Genomic DNA, 27,098 nt, shown 5'->3' on the forward strand with positions numbered 1-27,098 from the left:
GGTTTTTGCCACAGAGCGCGAGTTCCATTTCCGCCAGGTTCACAGGGGCGACTGTCTTCACTGCAGTTACCCCGAAATGCTCCTCCTGGGGGAGCCCATCCCTGGTCCCCCCGAGTCTCGGTGTGGGTCAGGTGCAGGTGCGAGTCCAGGCGGGCAGCCGGCGGTGCCCGGGCGCCCCAGCCTCAGAGGGACGGAGGCCTCGGGGAAATGAGGGTCCTCGGGGGTCGGGGGTCGTGCGCTCCGGGCCTGAGGGGGTGGGCGGCCTTGGGGGGATGGCAGGCCCTGTGGGTCTCAGGGGGATGGGGGGCCTTGGGGGTACGGCGTGTACTCCGGGCCTTGGGGGACTGTCTGGGCATCGGGGGACGGGGTAGGGGGGCACTCCGGGGGACGGTGGGGCCTGGGGGGGATGGCGGGCTCTGCGGGCCTCAGGGGAATGGGGGGCCTCGGGGGGACGGCGGGTGCTTCGGGCCTTGGGGGACTGTCTGGGCCTCGGGCGATGGGGTGGGGGAGCACTCGGGGGACGGTCGGGCCTGAGGGGACTGGGTGGGAGGGGCGCCCCGGGCCTCGGGGGGACAGTCTGGTCTGGGGGAGGGGGACGGTGGGTGCTCCGGGCCTCCGGGGCATGGTCGGGCCTGGGGGGACGGTCTGGCCTCGGGCGGACGGCGGCCGCTGCGCCCCGGGGAGGGCCGGGCTGAGGACGGCGCTGAGCGGGCCTGCTGTCTGGTTGCGGCGCGCAGGTCAGCGGAGGGCAGCCCGAGCCTGCGGCGCGCGCCGGGGATGCGCGAGAAGGGCCGGCGCCAGGCGGTGCGGGGCCCGGCCTTCATGTTCGGCGCGCGCGGCGCCAGCCTGAGCGCCGAGGAGGAGCGCTTCCTGGACGCGGCCGAGTACGGCAACATCCCGGTGGTGCGCAGGATGCTGGAGGAGTGCCCGGGCCTCGACGTGAACTGCGTGGGCTACATGGGCCAGAGCGCGCTGCAGCTGGCCGTGGGCAACGAACACCTGGAGGTGACCGAGCTGCTGCTGCGGAGGGACAACCTGGCGCGCATCGGCGACGCGCTGCTGCTGGCCATCAGCAAGGGCTACGTGCGCATCGTGGAGGCCATCCTCGGGCACCCCGGCTTCGCGGCCAGCGGGCGCCTCGCCCTGAGCCCCTGCGAGCAGCAGCTGCGCGACGACGACTTCTACGCGTACGACGAGGACGGCACGCGCTTCTCGCCCGACATCACGCCCGTCATCCTGGCCGCGCACTGCCACAAGTACGAGGTGGTGCACATGCTGCTGAGCCGGGGCGCGCGCATCGAGCGGCCGCACGACTACTTCTGCAAGTGCGCCGACTGCGCCGACCGCCAGAGGCACGACGCCTTCAGCCACTCGCGCTCCAGGATCAACGCCTACAAGGGGCTGGCCAGCCCGGCCTACCTCTCCCTGGCCAGCGAGGACCCGGTGCTCACCGCCCTGGAGCTCAGCGACGAGCTGGCGAAGCTGGCCAACATAGAGAAGGAGTTCAAGGTGAGCCCCCGCGCGCCCGCTGCGGCCCGCGCCCCGAAAGCCCCCGGGCTGGGAGCGCCAGACCTCAGCCCCGCCCACCTCCAGCCGGGCCCTGAGGTAGGCTTTGGGGACGCGCACAGTTTAGATCGAGGAACTGCAGTCACCATGCTGCTTTGCGCTCTAGACAAACGGGGTGAAACGGGAAGACTTCCCCCTTCGCTAAACTGAGGGGCCTGGTGTGTCCTTCTCCCTTCCAAATTCTTCCTCCCCTCTTGTATTTAGGTGCATGATGGCACCCACTGCAGAACTGCAGTTTGGAAGGCACTGCTCACTGACCCAAGCATTTTATATCCCAATAGAATCGAAGGTGGAAACACCGATATAAAATCCTAGTAAAGGCATTTCACTGCTACGACAAAAACGTCGCTTCCTGAAATCCACAAATTATGCATGTCTGGCCAACCCAGCAATGTAAGGATAGCTAAGTGGTTTGCTTCAGTGGATTTGATATTTTTATAATGAGCAAACTTTTTTCTGGACCTCATCTCCAGTGAAGCAGTATTATTTATTTTATACTAATGGTATATCGCTCCATTTTTTTTTCTCAATTGCTACATCAGCTTAAGTATTTTGATTGGCTCCATCTATTAAATCCAGGACAAAAGGGAATCTGGTAGTTCTGATGAACTCCTAGTCAGGGGGACTGTTTTCATGATGGTAGGTACCTATTTTTATCGGGATGTGGAGTTTATCTTCTTTTGTCTAGCGTTGTGGTGTCACATAACAGAAAGAGTGAATCTTCTTTCACATTTTGATATTTCTTCCTGTTTAAGTGAGATTTACATAAATGGAACTGGCAATATAATTCAGCACAAGAAAAATCTGCTTTCTCTGGAGTTGTCAGAAAATGGTAGGGACATCTTTTTTCCCCCACCATACATCCATAATTCTGCATTAACCTTCACCTCTGTCCTGGTAGAGACCTGGCCATAGCAGAACTTTGTTACCCCATTCAAATTTTTTTCTGACATAAAAGCAATGTATATTTATTGTAGACATTTTGGAAAGTGTGGGAAAATACCAAAAAAGAAAATATCACCTTATATCTGTTCCCTTTGAAGAGATTCATTAAGTGGTATTTGAAAAGATTTATTTCCTTGGACCCAAGGAATATAATTCAAATAATTATATTTAAATTATATTTATATTTTGAATTATAATTCAAAATAATTAAGTGAATTATTTTGGGGGAAGCAAAACTCAGGTACAGCAAATTGAAAATTTATAAATCCTGTTTAGGGACGGTAGAAAAGCATTCAGTAAAGTAGTTCTAAATATCACTGTTTTTTAATTTTGAGACTAAAAAGACATAAATCAAATTAAGCATTATTTGCTCTATTTCAAATATCACCTTAAACTTTTAATGCGTTTTGCTTATTTCATATTGAAAGTCTGCACAAGTGATTCTACAAAAGGAAATATTTTCTAAGATTATGTTTAATCATTTGCTAAAGATGATAATTTGCAGTTCCACCCAGATGAGTGGTCTCAGTGAGGCGTTGGTAAGAGAACTTGTTCTTCAGTTTTCCCTTGATGCCGACCGATCTTTATTGATAAATTCTTCAAATCTCCTTCAACTTGACTCAGAGAATCATCTCTCATATAACCTTTCAAAAGTAGGAAAATATCACAACAGGCCAAAGAGAAGAAAAGGGGACATCCAAATGGGTTCAGATATCTCAGGATATGCAGAAATCGTCTGAATCTCACGGTTCCTTTTTCTGGATTATATGGAAAGCATTTAAATAGCGTAACACTTACTGAGCCAAAATTAGAACAGTTCTTCAGAAGTTACAGTCTCTAAGGACTGCTCGTCTCTCTCCTCTAACTAGATGCCCTTTTCTTTCTTATTCTTACCTGTCCTTGTTAATCCTTTTTTATCTACCCTCCTTTCACCTCTTTGCTCGTGTTTGTGTCCATCTGTCAGGACTTTAGACAGACAGTGAAAATGGTGCTTTCACAGCACTGGCCCGGGGACTCCGAGACTGGAGAGGGCAGTGGTAGCGAGGCTCGTTTCGGAGGTGAGCAGCTCACCTCCTCGGCCTGTTCTGCGGTGTTGGCTGTAGTCTTTCCACAGGGAGTTTGAGCTCAGAGTACTTGCCTTGAAAATGAAAAAAAGAAAAAAAAAAAGGTAACCTATTCCCTAGTGAGAAAAGGATGATTTCCGCCCCCCCTTTTCAGACACCTAAACCCGTTAATGTCTTTTCAGTGACCTGTAATATGTGCCACCTCACCCCTCAGATTACCATCAGTTGAGTGCTTCAGGGAAGGGTCTCAGCCACTGCAGTTTTGATGGATCTTTGAGGAATTCAGTAGGCTTGATGCTGGAAAAATACAAGAGCTTGCGCCTTCCCACTTACAGATTTAGATGAATTTGTGGGGGGCAGCTTGGAGACAGGTTATTAATGAAATAGTTTGGGTGTGCAGATGCTGCATGAAGCTGTCTCAGAAGCTGAATAGTGGACAGTCCAATCCTCCAAATGCTAGTGACAAGGAAACCGGTCATTTATTAATCTGAGAATGAAGACTGGACTTCCTAATTCTTACTGAGTCAAGGATACACTGCCTACCTTGGAGCAAGTCATTTGCCTTCCCTGTGCTCAGTTTTCCTGCCTTTAGGGTAGAACAGAAGTACCCCCATGCATCATAATAGTGATGTAAAAAAAGGAGGGGAAATTAATATAATTCCAAAAGGAAATGTAGCCTTTTATATCCGGAAGATACCTGAGGAATCATCTGGTTATGTGGACTCCTCATTTGACAAATGAGAAAGCAAAGTCCGATCTGCGAAGCTGAGATGCGTGTGTGTTGGGTTCGAGTCCCAGGAATTCTGTGTGACCTGCTGAACCGCACAGCGTGAAGCAGTTGTGCCGTCCTTTTGGGCAGCAGGAACACTCGAAGCATGGTGCGAATATTAACCCATTGCATCCTCACTGCCATGTGTTAAGTCAGGTTAGCTTGGTTTGCCCAACATCACGTGGCCAGAAGCACCATTTGCGTCAGTGCAGGCCGACGTCAGGCTTTTCATCACTGCCCACCACAACTCTCTTGTTACTGGGCAGAGTTGTTGACAGAGCCATGCATGCTAGGGTTGAATTTCAGCTTCCTCCTAGAGCGGTGGCCGAGCCGTGCCTCACTAAATAAACATGCTGCGATGCGCAGACAGTACAGGCTCCCGTGCTGTTGGTCTGACTGGGTCAGCCTTGTGGTTTGGAGTTCCTGCTGAGGGAAGTGGGCAGCGCATCCTTCTGGCTTTCTGAAGGTCAGAGCAACGGATGAGTCGAACAGGGAAGGTCATTAAGCAAAACCAATTGACAGAAAGTTGTTAGAGACTGTAGACCAGAGCACGGTCCGAGCTGTGACGTGGTGCAAGGCGGGAGCTCACGGAACAGAGTCACCTTGTGGCACGAGGCAGAGGTCAGCAGTTTGTTGCTTCTGCAGCTGAAGAAAGACTGCCTCTAACTGCAGTCCTCCCTCTTTCCCTGCGTGGTCTTTTTTTTTTAACATTTTTTATTTAGTGAAATTTAACATATACACAAAGCAAAGAAAGAAAAGCAATAATTTTCAAAGTACACTTCAGCACCTAGTTGCAGAAGTTCATTATGGGTTACCATTCCACTATTTTAGATTTTCCCTTCTAATTGCTCTAAAACAGTGGAGGTACAAGGAGTAGTGATTCAGCAGTTTGTTATATCCTGCTTTCTCTGTTGTACTTCCTCCTTCTCCTTTGATCCTTCTCCCAGTCTATAGGGATCTTTGAGCAATGCCTGTTCTGACTTTTTCATGCTGAGAAGGGATGTCCACACTAAAGGATGGGGGGATGGAATTAATTGATCATCTTGGAGAGGCTGGTCCCTGTGGGTTTCAGGATTTATCTGACCTAGGAACCCTCTAGAAATTATAGGTTCCAGGAAAGCAAACTGAGAGTGCATGAAACTTTCATAAAGTCTCAGGTCAAGCCCTAGGTGTTCTTCAAAGTAACGGGAGTGATGTTGATTGGGGTTTGGCAAACCACGGCGATTAGCACTGTCTAACTGCAGCTTGTGTGAGAGTAGCCTCCAGAACGGCCCCATAACTCTATTTGACCTCTCTGACCACTGATTCCTTATTTTATTACACTTCCCCCCCGCCTTTTGCTCAGGAAGGTTGTAGATCCCACAGTGCCAGGGTTTAGGGAGACTTTCACCCCTGGATGTCATGTCCCACCTGGGGGAGGGCAGTGATTTCACTTGCAGAGTCGGGCTCCGAGAGAGACTGAGGCCACATCTGAGCCACTGCAGAGGCTTCCTGGAAGCAACCCTTAGGCCTTGGTATGGGTGGTCTTAGCTTCTCCACTACTGAAGTAAGTCTCATAAGAGCAAGCCTCAAAATCCAGGGCTTGGCCTGTTTTCTTGGTTGACAGATGAAAAAGTTTAATAATTCAATTTTTTTTCCTTTGGACCCTCAAGGGACTCTCCCAATACTTTTTAATTATCAGCCCAGTCTGAGATGTGTCCTGGTATCACATTAAGCTGTACAGAATTACAAGGCCATGTTCCCAGGCTGGGCTCCAGGAGCTTAGATTGTTTAAATGAGCTATTGAGATAGGTTGATTTAGAATGTGTGTTTCGGAAAATTTAAGCTCTGGACATAATAAATCTGTTCTAGTTTGCTAGCTGCTGGAATGCAATATACCAGAAACGAAACAGCTTTTAACAAGGGGAATTTAATGAGTTGCTGGTTTGCAGTTCTAAGGCCCAGAAAATGTCCCATTAAAACAAGTCTATAGAAATGTCCAATCAAAGGCATCCAGGGAAAGATACCTTGGTTCAAGAAGGCCGATGAAGTTCAGGGTATCTCTCTCAAGTGAGATGGCACATGGTGAACACAGTCAGGGCTTCTCTCTCGGCTGGAAAGGCACATGGTGAACACAGCGTCATCTGCTAGATTTCTCTCCTGGCTTCTGGTTTCATGAAGCTCCCTGGGAGGTGTTTTCCTTCTTCATCTCCAAAGGTCACTGGCTGGTAGACTCTCTGCTTCATGGTGCTGCATCATTCTCTACTCTCTCTGAATCTCTCATTCTCCAAAATGTTTCCTGTTTTATAGGACTCCAATAAATCAATCAAGACCCACCCAAATGGGTGGAAACATGTTGTCCCATAATCCAGCTTAATAACCATTCTTGACTAAATCACATCATCCAGGGAGATGATCCGACCACGGTTTCAAACATACATATTGAACAGAGACCATTCTACCCTTATGAAATGGGATTTTGATCAAAACATGACTTTTCTAGGGGGCATACTTCCTTTTAACCCAGCACAAAACCTTTCACTGCACATGTCTTAAAAATGATATTCCAAGAGTACAATAAAATAAATCACCATCATCTTCAGCTCTTACTGTTTTCTGTACTTTGGCAACAGACTTCTTCTAGCCAGAGTATTTAAATTGTCATGAGGAAAAAAAAGCGCTGGCCTTGCCACTTGTGTGATTATCAGTTCCTTGTTGCTTGACTGATCTTTCAGTGGTTGTGAAAATAAACACACACACAGCTTCCTTTAAGACTAGACAGTGTATGATTATAATTTACAAGTAATGAGTCATTACCTGGGCATTAATGCAGAGACAGGTCCTAAATTGTTTTTTCCCAAAGCATGGAAAGTAACTGCTTTTGTTCCTGAGCAATGCAGAAATGACCATTTTATGTTGTACCACATCTTCCAGAACAGTCTGAACCAATGGGTAACATAAGGAAATTTCATCTCAAACATCATTCATGTTAAAAGGGAGCTTTCATAAATGGATAGATGGATAGAGAGATAGAATTATATGGCAAATGTGGCAAAATATTAAAATTGGTAGATCTGGGTATGGAGTGGGTAATGGTATGTTGGAGTTCTCCATGAGGGGGTTGTATTATTTTTGTAAACTGCCCTGAAAGTTTGAAAGTATTTCAGAATAAAAAGTTAAAAAAAGGGGGGGTGGGAGCTTTATTTGGAAACAGACATGGATTAAATATTTCTTCTGGATTCTATAATAAAATATTTCATTAGTGGTGCAGGAACGAGAGGCAGATGGATATTTAACTGACACTGCAAAGAAAGCAGAGACTGAGCATTTTATTAATTTGTTTTTTACATGGGCAGGCACCGGGAATCGAACCTGGGTCCTCTGGCATGGCAGGCAAGCATTCTTGCCTGCTGAGCCACCGTGGCCCGCCCCATTTTATTAATTTTAACAGTTTCATGGTACCAACCTGAATGGAAACCAAAGTTTCAAGTTTTTATTCATTTTATCTGTTCCCTTATGTAGGAAAAAGGATGAGCTGTAATGGCTCTTTATCTCAGTCCTGAATTTCTCAGGACTGAATTTCTCAGTCCTGAAATGGAAACTATTCTAGTCTGTGTAGCCTTTAAATAGTCTGAGATGATCCTGGCCTTGAATATTTTAATTGGTGATGTATTCTGTCCAGCAAATCAAATTAATTATTGAAGGAAAAAATGTGAAATTCTCTATGCTTTTTTTCTAAGCTTATGATTTTTGGAAGCCAGGGAGCTGTGCTGGGCTGGCTGTTATTTATTTACATGCATATGGTAGCTTGAAATGAATAACTTTATTTTCCTCAGGTGTACAAATTAGATTATTATCTGGTTAACTTTCTTAATGGGCTAGAATTTTAGTGAAAGTCACAGAAGTGGGACTGGGTTTCCAAAAGTGAAATACTTTCCCAAGAGTGTTGACACCTTGCCTGGAACCAACGGGCTAGAAATAGAGCGAAGGTAACAGGGAATGCTGCCAATTGACTTCCTTATACCAGGCCCTGGCACTATATGAATATGCAAATGAAATGAAAGATTCACAGATTATTTTTAGCAAGGTGTTAGTTCCAGTGGCCTGGAAATTTTTCTCTCAGGTATTGATATTCTGCAACTCTTGAGAATTCAATTATATATAATCAGACATTTCTCTCCTTCCGGTTTGGCAGGACATGATAATATGCCCTTCAAACAAGAAAACAACTCTCCTCTCCAGGCTGGTACCTGCCCACTTCTTTGCACTCACTATAAACCAGCAATTGCAAATGTTAGCAGGTATCAGAACTACCTGGGGACTTGATCAAACAGATTGCTGGGGCCGTCTCAGAGGCCAGGGGGTGGGGGGGTCTGAGAGTTCGAACACCTGCCCCTATTCGCAGATGCTGTCGTGCAGGTGGTCTGGGAACCCACTTTGAGAAGCCGTGTCTCCACACAACAGGAGGAGCAAAATGACAAGTTGTTTTCACTTATAGTCAGTTTTCCATGTAAAAAATGGCTTTAAATTGCCTTAAAAGAACTTTTTTCTTTTCCCTATACAAAAGAGATAAGGCTCTTTTTGGTCCTTCGGTCTTTTACCCTTAACATTTAGCCAACATCTCTTAATACAAACCAGTCCCTCACGCCGTGCTGCTCCCAGAGCTGTCTCCTGTGGCTGACCGGTGCAGTGGGTGCCACGGGGACCTGGCCAGGAGGCCAGTGGGGGTCAGTCCAGCCTGTATCTAACTTGCTGAGCCTGGTGTCCAGGCAGGGGCTGTAGCTCCCCACCCAGAAGAGGGGACACAAACCCCAAACACCTTCACTGAGTTCGAGCGCGTTCTTTCTGTTACTCTGACTGTCTTGTCCTTAGAATGACTACCGGAAGCTGTCCATGCAGTGCAAAGACTTTGTGGTGGGCGTGCTGGACCTGTGCCGCGACTCTGAGGAGGTCGGAGCCATTCTCAATGGGGAGGTGGACTCGGCAGAGCCGCTGGACGGACGCAGGCACAGGGCCTCCCTGAGTCGCGTCAAACTCGCCATCAAATATGAAGTCAAAAAGGTGAGTGTTCTACTTTCACCCGGCGCCATATTGGACTAAACATGTAATATCAGTTGTGCAGAATCCCAGAAAAAAAGTGTTTTAAATAAGAATAGATGCTATTGCTCCTGATCACGTTTTGTGTTTTGTCTTCCTTCCATGAAGAGGACTACGGGAAGCCTCACGGTAAAGTGGGGACGCAGGTGTCTACGATGTGATTCTTTCCAGTCTTACCATGTGGGACCTTGGACAAGTCTTAAATCTTCTTTAAACTTTAATTCCCTCGTATGTAAAAGAAGGGTAATATCTCTTATCTATCTCAGGGTTTTAGTGGAATTTAAATGGAGAAAGAGATGCAAAAACACTTTATACACTATTCATTGCAATTGAGAATAACACAGTATCCCTTTCACCTGTAAAGGAGGTGAGATAGGTGATGAGATTTCCACTTCACAGGGAACCCGAGAGTCCCTCAGCATAGATGGCGTGTTTCAGATCACACAGCTGTGAAGTCGGTTATGACTATTTCTTTCCTTTGGTGGCTGTGGGAGAGTTGTTGAGTGCGTGTGTGTATTATGTGTGTGTCTTTGCTAACTTGTTTGGAGGGTTGAAATCACCCCTGAAACCTGTAGTCATGATACTACCCTGTAATAAAAACTTCAGTTACACAAACTCCAACAACATATGCATATTTGATACATTCAGTTTTCTTGTGGTTTAAGAGAATCAGATAAACCACAAAGAAGTGAGTTGCTCAGGAACAGCTCTGGTGTTAGGAGCTGGTGGTTATGTGTGCATCTGTGCCCTCCCCCTCCCTGCAGTGTGGCGTTGGTGCTTAAGAGGGAGGCGCGGGAGGCTGTTGGCGAGGGTTCAAGTCCCGCCTCCACCATTGTTCCTTTTTGGTCACGGGCGAGTTACCTGGTTAGTCGAAGCCTCAGTTTCCTCATTTTGTGAAGTGACAATAATAATAGTCATTATTTAGGCACTTGATTTAGGATTAAATGAGATAATGCATGTAGGGTAATTAGCACAGGACTATATATGGAGTTTGTTCAATAAATATTAGTTAATTTAATCTCGGCATGGAAAGTCACACTTAGAATAAGGACTGGGGCACATCCAGGCCATGGTCATCAGAGACAGATTTGCGCTCACTGAACTGGCCCATGCACTGGGTCCAGACGCAAGCAGGAAGAAATGTAGTTACAGGGACAGCAGGGAGCACGCGGGATCTGTAGGCGAGGTGGCCGGCGGGGCTGTCTAAGCCGACCTTCCAGCACCACTCAGAACCGAGCCCTCAGCAGGTCCGGGACGGGGGTCTGCAGCCCGGTCTGCGCGGTGGCCGCAGCTCTGCAGCAGCGGGAAGGCGCCCTGAGCCTCTGTGCTTCCTGCGCCCGCCAGGTCAGGGCCTGCACACGGCACCCACTCGTCAGCGCCTGCACCCCGGGAGCGGGTGAGGGTGGGGTGCAGCCCTGTATGAGCACGTGCGTGTGTGCGCATGCACACGGACACAAATATTCTGACACAGCATGAAGAGCTTCCACATGTGCAGAGACGTGTGCCCAGGCCCTGGCCAGCCGCGAATGGCATCTCTCCCCACTGCTTTGTATGCCCGGGAAATGCAAGCTTCTCAGTAGAGACTGAAGTGAGACAACTGTTCAAGAAGATTGTCAGTTACCAGATCATCACATGGGCCGGATTGCCCGCTTCTCGAAGCAGTCTTGTAATTTGAGGTTTTGTTTTATTGGGGGAAAAGGTAATTCTGAGCAAAATGATATAAAACCATTTTTAGAAAACTCTCTCAACATTTGTTCACCAATCTTGAAGTTTGCATCTCTTCTCTTTGGTACCTCAGGGCGGAGAGAATTGATTTTACTTGTCGCTTGTACTTTATCGTTGCTTCAAAAGTGCTATATTAGCACAGACTTCTCATCTGCAGATGTGCTTCTATTGACCAAACTGTCCCCTAGAATGAATGCTTCCCTGCATTCTGACTTTAAATGAGTAGATGTGTAGGCCACCAGGTAGAAGGTGTCATTAATAATAAATTTACTATCAGTCAATCATCAAGAAACAACAAAAAAAAGTTTATTTGAAACTGAAAAAAAAGAATTAGTACTTTGCAAGCATTTCTGGTTTTGTTACATGCTACAAAAAATTTTTGTTGAAGTTTTTGAAACCTTATATGGCAAAGACTTTGCAGGTGTGATGAAGTTAAGGCTCTTAAGAGGGGGGTTATCTTGGTTTATCTGGGTAGCCTCTAAATGCAGCCACAAAGGTCTTTATAAGAGGGAAGGCAGGGGGACATTTAACACCCACAGAAGAGACGAAAGCAGTGGGGCCATGGAGGCCGAGATTGGAGCACTCAGCCACAAGCCGAGAGAGGCTGCCCGCCACACCGAAGCTGGAAGAGTGATGATCGGCTTCTCCCCTGGAGCATCCAGAGGGAGCATAGCGCTGATGACACTTTAATTTCAATCCGGTGGCGGTGATTTTAAGCTTCTGGCCTTCAGGATTGTGAGAGTGTAAATTTCTGTTGTTTTAGGCCACCCAGTTTGTGGGGATTTGTTACAGCAGCCATGGAGAACTAATACACCTAGGAATCAAGTCATGAGTTCAACCCAGGCCTTATAAAACTCAATGACAAAAAACAAAAAACAAAAAACTCAATGGCGGTTAATCCAGAAAATGTGCATGTAGGTATAGGAGATACATGGACGTGTGGGAAAGGACTTTCCCACTGTCCTAGTTTGCTGGCTGCAGGCATACAATACGCCAGAAACAGGATGGCTTTTTAAAAGGGGAATTTAATAAGTTGTAAGTTAACAGTTTTTAGGCCGTGGAAATGTCCCAATTAAAGTGAGTCTATAGAAATGTCCAATCTAAGGCATCCAGGGAAAGATACCTTGATTCAAGAAGGCCAATGAAGTTCAGGGTTTCTCTCTCAAGTGGAAAGGCACGTGGCTAATACAGTCAGGGCTTCTCTCTTGGCTGGAAGGGCACATGGCAAACACAGTGTCATCTGCTAGTTTTCTCTGCAGCTGCCAGGAAGGCATTTTCCTTCTTCATCTCCAAAAGTCACTGGCCGATAGACTCTGCTTCATGGTGCTCCAGCATTCTCTGCTCTCTCAGAATCTCCTATTTTCTCCAAAATGTTTCCCCTTTTATATAGGACTCCATTAAACTAATCAGGACCCACCCGAATGGGTAGAGACACGTTTCCTAATTCAGCTTAACAACCACTCTTGATTGAGTCCATATCTCCAGGGAGATGATCTAATTAAAGTTTCAAACATGCATTACTGAATAGGGATTAGAAGAAACGTCTGCCTTTACAAAACGGGATTAGGATTAAAACATGGCTTTTCGAGGGTACGTGCATCCTTTCAAACCAGCACACCCATGCAAATGCAATGGAAGAAATCATAAAACAAAAGTATAAATAGTTTGATCACATAAGATTTAAAATTTCTGTCCATCAGAAAGATTACAAGCAAAGAAACAAACAGCAAGCAAACTGGGAACAATATTTTTCTCAATTATAATTTACAAAGGATTGATATTCTTAACACCCAGTGAGCTCAGGCAGATGTGTATAAGGAAAGCATCCAGAGCCCAGAGAAGAGTGACCAGAGGCTTCAATAGTAACTCTCAGAAGAGGAAGTTCAAATGACTAGCAAACATATTTAAATTTTTCAGATCTTCTGGTAAGCCAAGAAATGTAAACCAAGACACGAATTTCCCTCTCTCAGGTGATCCAAGAATAAAAACTGCAGTTCTCCATGGCGTTGGTGAAAAAGGACAGTCATTCGCTGCAGATGGGAAATGGACAGCATTTCGGTTTGCTAAAGCTGCTGGAGTGCAATTACCAGGAATGGGTAGGCTTTTACAAGAGGCTTTATTAGGCTACAGATTTAAAGTTCGAAAGACATGGAAATGACCAAATTAAGGCATTCAAGAGAAGATACCTTGACTCTTGAGCAAGGCCCTTGCACCCACAGCTCCTGTCCCACGGGAGGGCATGTGGCTGGCATCTCCTGGCCCTTTGCTCCCGGGTTGCTTTGCATTCAGCTTCTGATCCCAGGGCCTTCCTCTCTGAGCTTCGGTGGGTCCTTGCTTGTTTCTCCAGGGGTGCTTCTGTCTCTAAACTCACTCCCAAATGTCTCAGGATGTTTCTTTTTCTTTTTCTAAAAGTCTGTGGCTCCAGGGAAGGATTAAGACTTACCTTTAACTGGGTGGGTCTCATCTCCATGAAAGCAACCTAATGGAAAGGTTGCACCCACAGTAGGCCTGCACCCTCAAGACTGGATTAAAAGAGAATGGCTTCTCTGGGATACATAACAATTTCAAACCAGCACAGGCAATAATGTATCTTTGCTTCGGGGAGTGGACTTTGAAGATTATTTATTCTAGAATAGTTTCTGAGAGGTCTCTAAAATAAATCAGATCACAGGAAGGATACTAAATACTATTACTATTTGCAGAGTTATCTACATTATTCTACAAAGACAGAATGAAGTAGAGTAAAAGATAAAAATTGACTTTATGAAAATGGGTACAAGAAAATTAACTTTTAGGCAAAATCACTCATTTTGCCCAATTAGAATTATGGGCTTTTTGTCCAAAATGTCTTGATTTCTAACTAACTCTGTGTCTACCCTGCTCTGTGATTTGAGGCCGAATATCAATCACTCCCCCGCAGAAATACCGAGCGTTCTCCCTCTTTCATTGTGAGCCGTGTCCATTGTGAGAAATCCCTTGACAGAGAGAAAGGGCGCCAGAGCCGGACAGGGGATCGAATCTGGAGGGCCGGGCTCTAGAGAGGAGCAGAGCAGCTCCTGGGTCCTTTGTCTCCATTCTCGTGTTTCCTCCATTGGGAGATTAAGGTGAACTGCAGAAAAACCACCTAAAAAAGAGAAGGCGCGTGGAACATAAAATTACCCCCACCGAACATGCAGCAAACGAGCAGCGAGAGGCCAGCACTGGAGACGCCCTGGGAGAGATGCCGACAGCTCGGCAGAGGTGGGCTGCACCTGCGGCCGCCTCCTCTCCCGGGCCTGTCCCTGGGTCTGTGCAGCCCCCAGGTCAGGTCTGTGCCTCAGGGACTGAGAGACGCCACAGCCCTCTGCTCTCAGGGGATGCAAAAATCATGACACCTGTGTGAGCTAAGTTTCAGTTTATAGTGCCCAATGCAAAGAACGTTAAAAAGACGTCAAATCCCCTCGTTTTTATTCACGAGAATATTTCCTTTTAAATTGTGTGAATTGTGACTGGCAGTGCTGTTGAATACAAGCATGGAGTGTTCCTATTATGTTTTTGCACGACAGCATTCCCAAGAACATAGCTCTTGTGATGTCTGGTTTGATGAAGAGGCAGCATAACATGATTTTTTGTATGTTTATAATTATTCCATTATTTACCTTAACCTGTCCTGATCAGTGGCTCAGTTTATAATCTATCAGGAATTTGGCAGAAGAAAAAAAGTTGGTTTTCAAAGCTACAATAATTTTGTGCCATTGAGAAATGGAGCTTCTCCTCTGTGTCAGGCATTCTCCCTTTAAATCAGAGAGCCTCAAAAAAAAGGGGATTATTTTAAAAATGGTTTCAATTTGCTGGTTGACTGAGGTCAGGAAACAGCATCCAAATTTTATCCAGCTGACTTTAAATGATGTGTGGGCATAAGGATATTTTTGAGTTGGTAAAGCAGTTTTAAGAGATAAAGGTCACTGCCCTATTTTGAAGTCATTGAAAGAGCAAAACTCATCTCCTAGGAGGATTAACTTTTTTTTTTTTTTTTGCCTTCCCTTGCTACTGTTGGGATTGGTTTTATTTTCTTTTTTTAAATGCCCCTTGTGTACTTGTGTTAGGATTTTAAATCATTGGAGGAAAATATCTACTTCAGTTTTCTTTCATGGATTAAAAGAAATCAACAGGTGCCAGGTGGTGGTACGTTATTATTTCAAATAAGAAGAGAGTCGAAGTCTTTGTAGAGAAAATGTGACTGTTAGACTGAAGTTTAGAATGTAACAAGCAGGATGCAAGCATCATGGTTTTGACTAGTTTTTCACATATATTTAGTGTTTGTACCATATAATACAAGCCACAAGTCAAAGACTTGTGGTTATATGTCATATTGAAGGAAAGTAATTTCTGTCAAATCTTTTAAGCTCTGCGACCTTTATAAAATGTAATTACTGCCATAAAGCGCATGATCAGATTTAAAAAGGAAGAGGGCAAGAAAAGGGGTCCATGCTACAACATCGACCTTTCTGTCCTCGAGAGGTTAAAGCTTGAGAAAGAGGGCAGGCACTCCCAGAAGTGAAGTTTGCACATCGATTTGATGTGGACCAGTTTGCCTGTCTCTTAACATCACAGAGGCTTTCTGTCTGCCTCAGAAACGCTTGGCCTGCAAGAAAGTGCACCGTTGGCTTCCCTGCGCGGCTCTGCTTTGATGACGTCTGTTCCATCTATACTTTTCCCTGAACATGCCTGAGGCTAGCCTGGTCAGAGCTATCAGAACTGCCTTTTATTTTACATCCGTCCACCCTCCCACAATCGCAGATCCTCCAGACACCAAAGCATTTGGATCTTCAGTCAAATTAAGACAACTTGGAATTGTTTATGTATCATGAAAAGCGTATAGAATCTAAGCCTCTGTTCTTATAGCTCACATGTATTGAGTTCCTACTGTTCGCCCTAGAACAGTGGTTACCTGTCAGTCAGTGGAACACTGATGTGCCATTAGGTTTCCTCAAATAGGGACTTCTTTTTTGCATGGGCAGGCGCCGGGAATCAAACCCGGTCTCCAGCATGGCAGGCGAGAATCCTGCCACTGAGCCACCATTGTATTGCCTAAATATGGACATTTTGGTGAATGAATGAATGAATGAAAAGGAGGGGTATTTAGAAAGTGTAGTTGGGATGTGAGTTTTCAACATGACAGAGGTATGAGGAAATGATCCAAGGGCAGAAGTAGAAATTTGAGGAAGTTCTCAGTAAGAGTCTCAAGAAGTTGTCATTTAAACCTAGAAAGCCCTTTATCTTGATTATATCCGCATTTTACCATAAGCTTAAACAGTGACCACATTAATTTATGAAATGCTGTTTGCAAAAATAGAACTTTGGAAGACTGACAAAAATCTTGAGTTTGGGAAAGAATATCTAATATACACCTAGAGACTAGGAATGACTCGTGGGCTTTGGGGTCTAGGGTTTTTAATAACTGAATTGGAAGGAATTTGTAAGATAGAAAATGCTTTTTACATTGAACTCATGAAGCAGGAAAGGTAACATTTTCTTTTTTAATAATTTAAATCCCCCCAATTTTACTAGTTGGTATATTGCAAATAACTCAGCGATGCATCTCAAATATAACACGTATGAATGCATTTCACCCCCGCTGTCGGTGGCTATCTAGTTCTCTTGCATGTGGGGCTGCCGGGGGTGGGGGTGGGGGGAGGCGGCGGCATACGGCTGAGAAAGCTGGAATTTTATGGAAATTGGGCCTCCAGTTCTTATCCTGGGCAGGGTGGTGAACTTTTTTTTTCAATTGAAAGAGCTGATAGGAAACTATATAATAGTAAGTAAAACCAGCTTGTGCCCTCGCAGGTGAGCCCTTGGCACATAAATACTTGTGCCCTCGCAGGTGAGCCCTTGGGACATAAGTGCTCGTGCCTTGCAGGTGAGCCCTTGGCACATAATCACACACCTTGAGGAGTTCCTGAATTACTGACAGCCACTGGGTCACTGACTAGAACTGGATTTAAAGATGAGCCATTTGCCAAGGTGGAACTGCAGCTGCTTTCTTTGCCTCTCAGAGTTCTCAAAAACATGTCACGGGCACTTCCTAACAGGTTCACCGGTATTGTTCATTCTGTCTTTTGGAAGGCACTGATAATTTGATATTTGCGTGGCTAAATTTTTTCTTTTTAAATGGCTAGATGCTCATAGCAGATTTTTGAATGACTGTTAATTCCTGAGCTTGGGCAAATGCCCACCTGGCCATCTAAGGAAAGGCAGATCTGTCTACAAATGAGCCCCTTGGCCATAGGGACCTTTATAGGCTTGACTGCAGATACATTTTGCCGCGTGAATGAGGGCATTAGAGAAATCCAAGTCGCTCTGAGTAGATGCAGGCAGATGATTAGTGAAGTCAAGTGGCAGGACTGTAATCATACAACTTGCTCATTTTCCGCCAGTTAGAACTGTGGTTTAAGAGAATGCTGCACTAAAGGTTCCTGCTCTTTCAATCTGTCACACAGTGGACAATAAGAAAGGGAGAGATTTGGGGAGTAGGAAGGAAGTGGCAATTGATCCTTGTCCCTGGAAGCACTGAAAGTGTGGCCGGACCATAATACCTGTAGGTTTATTGATTGCTTTTTTGCAGAATCTCTGCGATAGTGCATAAATATGCATAGGCACGCCATGTGTATATTTTTATACATGAAATACTTTAGGGGCTGCTCGTGATACTAAATAACACATTTCTCTGTTAGCTCTGATCTACAATAAACCAAACACTTTTTTTCTATTCCATTTTGAACCAAACGTAGGTACCCTGGCAGACACAAATACCAAATGTGCTGCGTTTCCAGGCGGCGCGCTGCTGCACGCGGGCTTCCGAGAGGGAGTCTGTGCGTCCCGGAGCGCTCCTGTCGGGAAGACCCGTGGTCAAGCGGAACACGCGTCTTCCCTCTTGTTTCCACGTTAGCTCTTCCCATGAGACTGAGGCAGTTTTGAACCGCGCACGGAGAACTAAGCCGAGTGTCCGCAGCCCCTCGCGGCGCCCGCGTGCTGGGGAGGCGAGCGCCGGCCCCTCCGGAGGCGCGAGCGGCAGCTGAACTGTGACTCGGCCTGGTAACCTCTCTCTCCCTCTGTCCCCCCAGTTTGTGGCTCACCCCAACTGCCAGCAGCAGCTGCTGACCATCTGGTACGAGGACCTGTCGGGCCTGCGGGAGCAGACGGTGGCTGTCAAGTGCCTGGTGGTGCTGCTGGTGGCCTTGGGCCTCCCCCTGCTGGCCGTGGGCTACTGGGTGGCGCCGTGCAGCAGGGTAGGCCCCCTGGAACCGCATCGGGGAGTGGGTTCTGCCTCTACACGATTGATCCGTCCAGAGGATGACGGGGATTCGGAACTAGAGGGCGAGTCCCATTTGCAGGCGTGTAGAACTCAGGCTTGTAAGACTAAAACCCCGCAGGAGACGGAGGGGGGACAGCTGCTGGAGTGAGGGGGCTCCTGGGCTGACCCTGCCGGCGGCTTCTCAGACCGTCAGCTGGGCCGGCGCGCGGCGGGAAAGGGGAGTAGTTCTGCATTGATGACAAGCAGGGTTAATCTGGCACGCGAGTGGCATCTCTGAACCGACAGGAGCATCCTGACACTGGATGTGTCACCTGAGAGCGGTTGTGCTGTCCGCTGGCTTTGAGGAAGCCCAACTCAGGCTGCCCTAAGCTTTCGGTGCCTCCAGCAGGTTCTGAGAACAGTAGGCTTTGAATGTGGGGCTCTAGGTTTTCAGATGATTGATTTTTGCTTGAATCATTTCATTCATCCCCTTTATCCCCCTGTCAGCTTTTTGGGGGGAGAGCTGCTAAACAAGGAAATACCAGCCCTGCCGGCAATCTTACTAGGCTGTTCCAAGCTCCCTCCACCCTGTTTTTATATTCCACAATCCGGTTTAGGTTGCATCAGAGGCTGTTTCGGGCAGCACGATCCAGGCCTCTCCTGAGCGACCCTGGCGGTGTGTCACCTCCCTGAGCAGAGCCCTCCCTCTCTGGACCCATGAACATGAGAACAGGCCTCGCTCATCCCTCTCTGTTCGTTTTGGACTGTCCATGCTATTTAAGCAGGACTTTTGTCGTTTTGATTAAGTATGGTGACTCAACTAAGTTCTTTTGTTATGTATTATGGAAAAGTACTTTAAGAGTCTTCAAATACGTAAGAACTAACGGCTAAAAACTACGAATAATATGCGAGCACATGCAATAAAGCAAAAAAATCATATTATTCCCCTCCCCCCCAATTTCCTTTTCTGGAAAAAATGAATCGAAAAGTTCAGGTGTACACGTGCCTGCCTCCTGGGGCAGCTTCATCGGTCGTTATATGCCATCAGGTTCAGCGTAGACACCGTGGGTTCCCTCCATTTTTTCTTCCCGCTGCACTTGTAGAAGTTGAACTCTGCTGGGCAGAGAAGAGAGGCGCAGGAGAATTGGGCCGTTCCTGGAACCCGTGTTTATAGCTGCTGTACTGGGGATACAACCTACCCAAGGGTAGAAGGAACCTAACGAGAGTTTCCACATGGCTCCCACTTTCAGACTAGACATGTGGCTTTCTTTTCATGTTATGTAAGGTTTTAAAGATGAACCTTTAGGAGAAACAGACTTGGCAACTCCCAAGAATTCACTCTGTGCTGTGGATAAGCCCCTCCACATGTCCTTTTTGGTAGCTGTGTACAGCACGGCGAAGTGTAAATTTGTTGTTATTTAGTTTTTTCTGTCATGTGGAAAACGTGACGTTTATCTTTGTGCATTCATGCTCAATCCCGGAAGTGCCTGATGGTTTGGTGATTTGTTGACCTCAAATTAAGGTTCTAGACATACAAAACATTTGTTTGAAGTTAGTCTTTTAAAAATGAGCCTCAGTACTTTTTAAGGTCACAGAGTGAGTTAACAAAGCAGGGAATGAGTGAGTGGAATAGGGAGCTTACTTGATAGGTGGACCAGCGTGCCTCATTCTTGGAAACCCTTGAGGCAGGAAGAATTGGTTTTCATTTCTGCTAGAATGTGGGACTTTTAAGGACATTATACCATATGGGATTTTTTTTTTTTTTTTTTTTTGCATGGTCAAGCACCGGGAATTGAACCCGGGTCTCTGGCATGGCAGGTGAGAACTCTGTCACTGAGCCGCCGTGGCCTGCCCACATGGGATTTTAAAGACATTACCTTAAAATAATTATAAACTGAACTTTAGAAGTGTTTTTGGACTTCTACATGTTTTTCCAAACTCAGAGATGACCTTTAATTAAGCTACCCTAGAGATTTTAATTGATGTGTAATTTCCTCTATTAATCTTGATTCTAATAGTTTCTGCTTTTTAAATGCATAAGTTACAACTTGACTTGGAATACTTGGAAATGAGAACTAAAATTTGCTTCTGTAATAATATGATTTTTTTAAATCTTCAAAGGGTTTTAATGTGCTCTAACCTACAAACTCATCGAATCCTAAGTACATGAAATACTGAATTTCAGTTACGAAGCATTAAGGAATCACACATTACAAATTTGAGGTACTGTTCCTTAGACCTTCAAACTTTGATTTTCCATGGTCTTCCATATAAAAATAATAAGCATAACCTGTAAATGCCCTGTGACTTCCAGAAAGGCATCTATGAAGGCGGTATATCCTAAGACAAATTGGATATTTAAAAACAATTAATTTTGATAACTTCTTAGATTATTCTTCGGGGAAGCACCCCCCAAGTACTTTCTGCCCGGAATAACTCCTCAGAAACAGAAGCAGGATTTTGAAGTGGTCTCATTTCATCTGGTTATTGTTTTAGCCCTGTGTAGTAAGGAGTTGTCCGAAGTGGGAGCGGCTTTTCTAAAGCAAACTTCTCCTCCTGCCACAGCTGGGCAAGGCCCTGCGAAGCCCCTTCATGAAGTTTGTGGCCCACGCCGCGTCCTTTATCACCTTCCTGGGACTGCTGGTGTTCAACGCCTCGGACAGGTTCGAAGGCATCAGCACGCTGCCAAACGTCACCGTCACCGACTACCCCAAGCAGATCTTCAGGGTCAAGACCACCCAGTTCACGTGGACCGAGATGCTGATTATGGTGTGGGTCCTTGGTAAGGCTTTTGGTGTGCGTCCCCTTGCTGCTGCCAAGAAAGATGCCTGAGCGGTGGCTGTCATTTATTTCCTACGATAAGATGTTCTCATGCCGCATATGGGGACAGCATCACCGGTGTGAGATAAACTTAACAGCCAAATCATCTGTTAACTGGGCACTAGATAATACCAATGCATAGTCCTTAATGCTAAATAACGTTTGCGATGAGTAGCATAAGCCTAATCACAAGTGTATCATGTTTTGGAAATTTAACTTGAATTATTGAACATAGCTAAGTCTTTTTATGGGACTCACTGTAATCGATGAGTCATGTAAACACTTGAGCAATAACCCAATGGCTATCAACTGTTCACTAAAGAACGATTGTGTTGCATTCATTTCAGGAATTTTAGGAGTGTTTCGTTTTTTTAGAATGTTTATTAGTTCACCTCACAATAGCCCATTTTGAATAGTTTGTGTTAAAGTCAAAATTTTAGGCAATGTAAGAAATATGTTTTCTGTTTCATCCTACGAAATGGAGGTAGAACCCTTTGTCTGTTGGTTATTCATCCAAAGTGATTTTTGTATATTGTATTTCATCTAGCATGTAGCTGGGTATTTTCTCAGTTCTGCGCTCGTAGGTTGGGTTTTCCTACATTCGCTCTGTGGCCTTGATCTGGCTCAAGTAATTATTTTATGAGTTTTATCTTGACCCTTATATTTCTTTTAATAAAAGATTCACAATACTTTCCCTTCACATAGTTGAAACTGGTTGTTAAACTGGAATAGTTTGTTTCTTTCCCCCAGAATGGTATTTTTTGCTTTTAGTTTCTCTGTAATGTCCTAGGGACACTTTCTTGCGGGTTCCTTCTGTTAGCGAGGGTGTCCCCAGCTCACCAGCACGTTGCTGAAAGAAGAAACGGTAAATGATACCTGGTCCTGGACAATCAGGAAACTGTTCTTGTTAGAAGCTGCACTGTTGGCCATTTGAGGGCTTATCTCTCCAATAGCCATTATGGTTTGATGATGAATCATAGTGATTTCTATAAGTATGCATTCTCTGCTCCAAAAGTGTCATGGGGCAAAATCGTTTGACTTCATGATCCTTCCTTGGTTATCTCCGTCCCTCCTGCCTGCGCCCCACCCGTGTGGAGCAGCGCTCCTGGGCTACCTGGAGTCCTTTGTTTCTCCTCTTTCTAACTTGGTAGAGTGAAGCTTGCCTTGATGGGAGCTTCTTTTCCATTTAACTCTGCCCAGGTCCTGGGGGCCTGTGCGGTCACGGGGTGCCTCAGTGGCACCTGGTACAGCGCTCTAGATGTGAGGCGTTTTGTAGAGAGGGCCTGCGGACGGACAGACCTGCAGCGCCTCAGCCTGAGCCGCGGAGTGTGACGTGTCCCCTCTGCGGTTGTGTGGCAGGGATGATGTGGTCTGAATGCAAGGAGCTGTGGCTGGAGGGACCCCGGGAGTACATCCTGCAGCTGTGGAACGTGCTGGACTTTGGGATGCTGTCCATCTTCATTGCCGCCTTCACGGCCCGGTTCCTCGCTTTCCTGCAGGCGGCCAAGGCTCAGCGGTACGTGGACAGCCACGTCGAGGAGAGCGACCTCAGCGAAGTGACCCTCCCGCCCGAGGTCCAGTATTTCACTTACGGTACGTCGCTGGGGCAGGGAGGGCGATGGGAACTGCCTGTGGGAAGAAAATGTCAATAAAGGGGGCTTAGAGTGAGAGGCGTGTCAAAGACTTTGTGTTGTGGAAAAAGCGTGAGCTGTGGAGGTGTGCAAATGGGATTCAAATCAAGACTACAACTCTTGCTTACTGTGTGACATTATTCAAACTGATTTGCTTCTCCATGCCTCCGTTTTTATTATGAAAAGCAGGTGCTGTGGGGGGGTAGTTACCTTTAAGCCTAATAACATAATTCCTCTTAAGGTGGGAAATTGTCGTAATGGGTGGGAAAAAAAGAACTTTGATAAACTGCTGGATGAGAAAGGTGAGTCCCTGAGAGTGGGTTTGAGGAGATGAGACACTAAAAGATGTCAAACTCTCCTGAAAATGAAGGGACTAAGCATTCAGCAGAGGAGGGAAGTAGGAGCTGAAGTGGCTGAGGGTGTATGTAGGTTCTGAAGAACTGGCCGAAATGTTGAGGAGGACGCTGTGCTTTTCCTGGCATGGAGATGGGGTTCAAGCCACCCTTGTCGGCACCGTGGACCTCAGAGGCCCAGGTGCAGAGGGCAGCACCTGCCCTGCCCAGCCCAGGGGTGGTCAGTCACATCGGCATTCCTGCCTGTGAAGACAGACTGGGGAGTTGCCGTTAGCAAATTCTCATATAAAAGCAAAATCCTCAATCTAGAAGAGACTTTAGAAATTCTTGTCTAACCCTCATTTACAGGCGAGGGGGCCCAGGCAGGGAGCGTGCATGTGGCTGATTGTGGAGACTGATTCTCCCTAAGTGTGCGGAGGCCTGGTGTGCTGACAAGCCCGAGCACCGTGGTAGTGTTATCGGAGAAGGCTGAGCTTCTGCCCTGAAATATAAGACGTAAATTCTACACATTGTGAAATGTAAACACACTATCTCATCCTCAGCAAGCAAAGGTTTTTGTGTACCTAGAATTCCAGTTTAAATGTGCCATTGATCTCCATTTTTAATTAATGAATTAACTTATGTTGTAACTTTGTATAATATATATTAAGATACGTATACGCAGATACCTTTTTGAGAGGGGCTTAAAACAACAAAAATTTATTCTCCCGTCATTCTGGAGGATGGAAGTACAAGTCAAAGTGCCGGGCCCAGGCTGCCTCTGAAAGTTCTAGGGGAGGACCCTTGCTTGCCTCTCAGCTTCTGGGACCCCCAGATGGTCTTTGGCTCATGGCGGCAAAACCAGAGTCTTTACCTCAGTCTCCAGATGGCCTCACTTCTTTCTGCCCCTGGGTCTGTCGGTCAGATCTCCCTCCTATAAGACACCAGTTGCATTGTATTTGGGGCCCACCCAAATCCACCGTGACCTCGTTTTTTTTTTCAATTAAGGAAGTTGTGGGGCTTACAGACAATCATGCATAAAATACAGGATCCCCGCATATGCTATTATCAACACCTTGCATTAGTTTTGTACACTTGTTACAACTGAGGAAAGCACATTTTCATAATTGCACTATTAGCAATATGTATCATTTATCTTGACTGTATCAAAAATCTACTTATTTAAGGGTATTCATTTGTATTTAATGACTATCTAGAGGGGTAATTGTAAACCCAGGCTCTACTACTTACCATCAGTATGATTTTTTTTTTTTTTTGGCATGGGCAGGCACCGGGAATCGAACCTGGGTCTCCGGCATGGCAGGCAGGAACTCTGCCTGCTGGGTCACTGTGGCCCGCCCTGACAGTGTGATTTTGAATGAGTTTTTAACTTTTTGAAGTCTTGGTTTCTGCATTTCTAAAAAGAGAATAATAACAGTGAATTTCAACAATAAGATTGTTGAAAGCACAGTATCTGACATATATATATGTCCTATATTATATATATAACACTTGATGGACGTTAACTGTTGTTGATACAAATGTCTACAATGCATTCATTCCTTCGGGAATAACCCAGTTCACACAGCATTAACCACCGGGCTTTTCTTTGACCAGTCAGGGAAATGGGTATTCAGTAGTCCGCTGCAAACTTAACAAGTGGTCTTGAAAGGGTTGCTGTTGGTTCTTATTCAGAGCCTTGTCCCAGGGCTTTTACACCTCGGTGGCATTTTACATTTTCCGGGAACAGGTTATATTGCTCAGGAATCACCTTGTTACTCAGGGACTTCAAATTTCTACCTTTGGGTCCATTTTCCTTTTAGTGTAGTGACCTTACCACACTCCGGCTGTACTTCCGAATGCCTGGTTGATATCCAAACACGATTTCTGCCCTTGTAAAGTATGACAGAATCTTCTTGGGCGGCCGTGGTCAGGGACAGCCGTCTTTGACAGCCAGGACCTCTGGCCTGTTCTGGGGACAGCTTTGTTTTCCTGCTGGCTCTGCTTTCCTCAAAGTTTATGCCTTCTTCACTTCTTCCACTGAAGCTGGAAGATGCCTTACGTCTTCCAGTCGTGCTGGAGTGAGGCTGACACATCCCAGCCTGCAGAAGCAGCTCAGAACCCATGGACCGGCCTTTGCAGTTTTACTCTTCATGTACCAGAGATCTTTCTGTATTTATACTGAATAGCTCTCTGTATTTTTGAAGGTGCAGTGATATGGCTATTAACTAAACTTCTTCATGGAAATGAACCCTTCATAGAAGCGTCTTTATAGAAATCAGCTGTTAGAACAAAAAATCTTAAAAAATCGTGTAGCACTGCCTGCTTTGTCACTGCATATCGAAATAAACAAAAACTGTGATTAGGTTTTATTGCTTTCTTCTACCATTTAAAGTAACCAGAGTTGACACTAGATAAAACTGTGAGGTCTGACATTAGCTGCTTTGCCTTTCACTACTGTTTCCCTTCCTTTGCATCAGTGCCGTTGGTGGCACGTTTTTAGGTAAATAAATAGATTTTATTTCAGGCAGGGGGAGGTGGTTGTTACAGTGGTTACAAATATACCAGTCCCACCACTGATACTGCTGTGATTTGCAGGCAAGAAAGATTTTGGACAATTGTTAGGGTTCATTTCTGCCTTTGGGAGTTTACCCCTTTCCTGTTAGAGTTTCCCTAAGTGTGCTTGTTTAAGGTTGGCCTGGAAAAATTCTTTGTCCTCCTTCCAGCATGGAAACTCTCCTCTCCCAAGCCTTCCTGGGCATAGCAGCCTTTTCAAGCCTTTCCTATTTCTTAATCCAGCCTCTCTACTTTCAAATACCCAGATGCGAATGTCTGATGTATTTTGCATGATCTTAATTAAGGTTTAATGAGTTTCCTAGGTAATCCTCCTGATTCTACTAAATACATCCCTATATCATATATTATTTCTACTACTGATGAGCTATATTCTAACTTCTCTTCCTTAATCAAGGTAATATTATGCTGTAGTTTAATTTATGTGCATATTTATCAATTTGCATATGTTAAACTTTTAAACTAAATATAAAATAAATTATTCCAGATTTTTACTGCAAGTTTATTGATGATCCTAGACTCAAAAGAACATTGTGCTGTTTCATCAGATGTAATCCACAGTAATAGTGTAATAAAATATGAATAAGTAAAGCCTTTTTCCAAACTGTATCCAGTTTCCTGACTGCCCATGGTTGTTACTTACCATATCCTAGTTGTGACGACTCTGAGCAGTATGAGAAGTTTGTGGAAAAACAAGTTTATAGAAATTCTAACAACCGCCTTAGCAAGTCCCTTCTTCTTCAGCTCCCTCACTTTACAGATAAACAGTTTTACAGTAATAGACTAGCCCCATCTTTCTTTTTTTTAAACTTATTTATTGTATGGTATAACATATACACAAAGCAAAGAAATAAAGAAGCAGTCGTTATCAAAGCACTCTTCAACAAATGGTTACAGGACAGATCCTAGAGTTTGTCATGGGCTACCATACGATCCTCTGATAGTTTTCCTTCTAGCTGCTCCAGAATACAGGAGGGTTGAGGACTTAAATACTTTTTTATCATCACAGTCGACTTTTTTCCTTCTTTTTTTTTTTTTTGTGAACGATAACGTATATAGAAAAAAGCAATAAATTTCAAAGCACAGCACTGGGATTACTTGTAGAACATATTTCAGACTTTTACATGGGTTACAATTTCACAACTTCAGGTTTTTACTTCTAGCTGCTCTAATATGCTGGAGGCTAAAAGAGATATCAATTAAACAAGTCAGCATTTATATTCATTTGTTAAATCCTATCTTCTATGTATAATTCCACCATCATCTTTGATCTTTCCATATCTCTATTTGGGGTTGTTTGGGCTATGGCAATTCTAAATTTTT

The 27,098-nt window shown here is 45.4% G+C and overlaps 1 protein-coding gene across 2 annotated transcripts in view; it reads left to right on the top strand.

Moving 5' to 3' along the window:
• Positions 1–744: 744 nt before the first annotated feature.
• TRPC3 (transient receptor potential cation channel subfamily C member 3) overlaps positions 745–27,098 on the top strand; it is a 53,807-nt gene continuing 27,453 nt past the window's right edge. For both annotated transcript variants that reach the window (XM_077140155.1, XM_077140156.1), the window contains exons 1-5: positions 745–1,509; positions 9,196–9,384; positions 18,249–18,413; positions 20,984–21,200; positions 22,598–22,831. In XM_077140155.1, the coding sequence (XP_076996270.1) occupies positions 778–1,509; positions 9,196–9,384; positions 18,249–18,413; positions 20,984–21,200; positions 22,598–22,831 (1,537 nt within the window). In that variant the 5' untranslated portion in view covers positions 745–777. The remainder of the gene's footprint in view (positions 1,510–9,195; positions 9,385–18,248; positions 18,414–20,983; positions 21,201–22,597; positions 22,832–27,098) is intronic.

The sequence above is a fragment of the Tamandua tetradactyla genome, chromosome 22 (genome assembly GCF_023851605.1).
Source record: "Tamandua tetradactyla isolate mTamTet1 chromosome 22, mTamTet1.pri, whole genome shotgun sequence".
Classification (NCBI taxonomy): domain Eukaryota; kingdom Metazoa; phylum Chordata; class Mammalia; order Pilosa; family Myrmecophagidae; genus Tamandua; species Tamandua tetradactyla.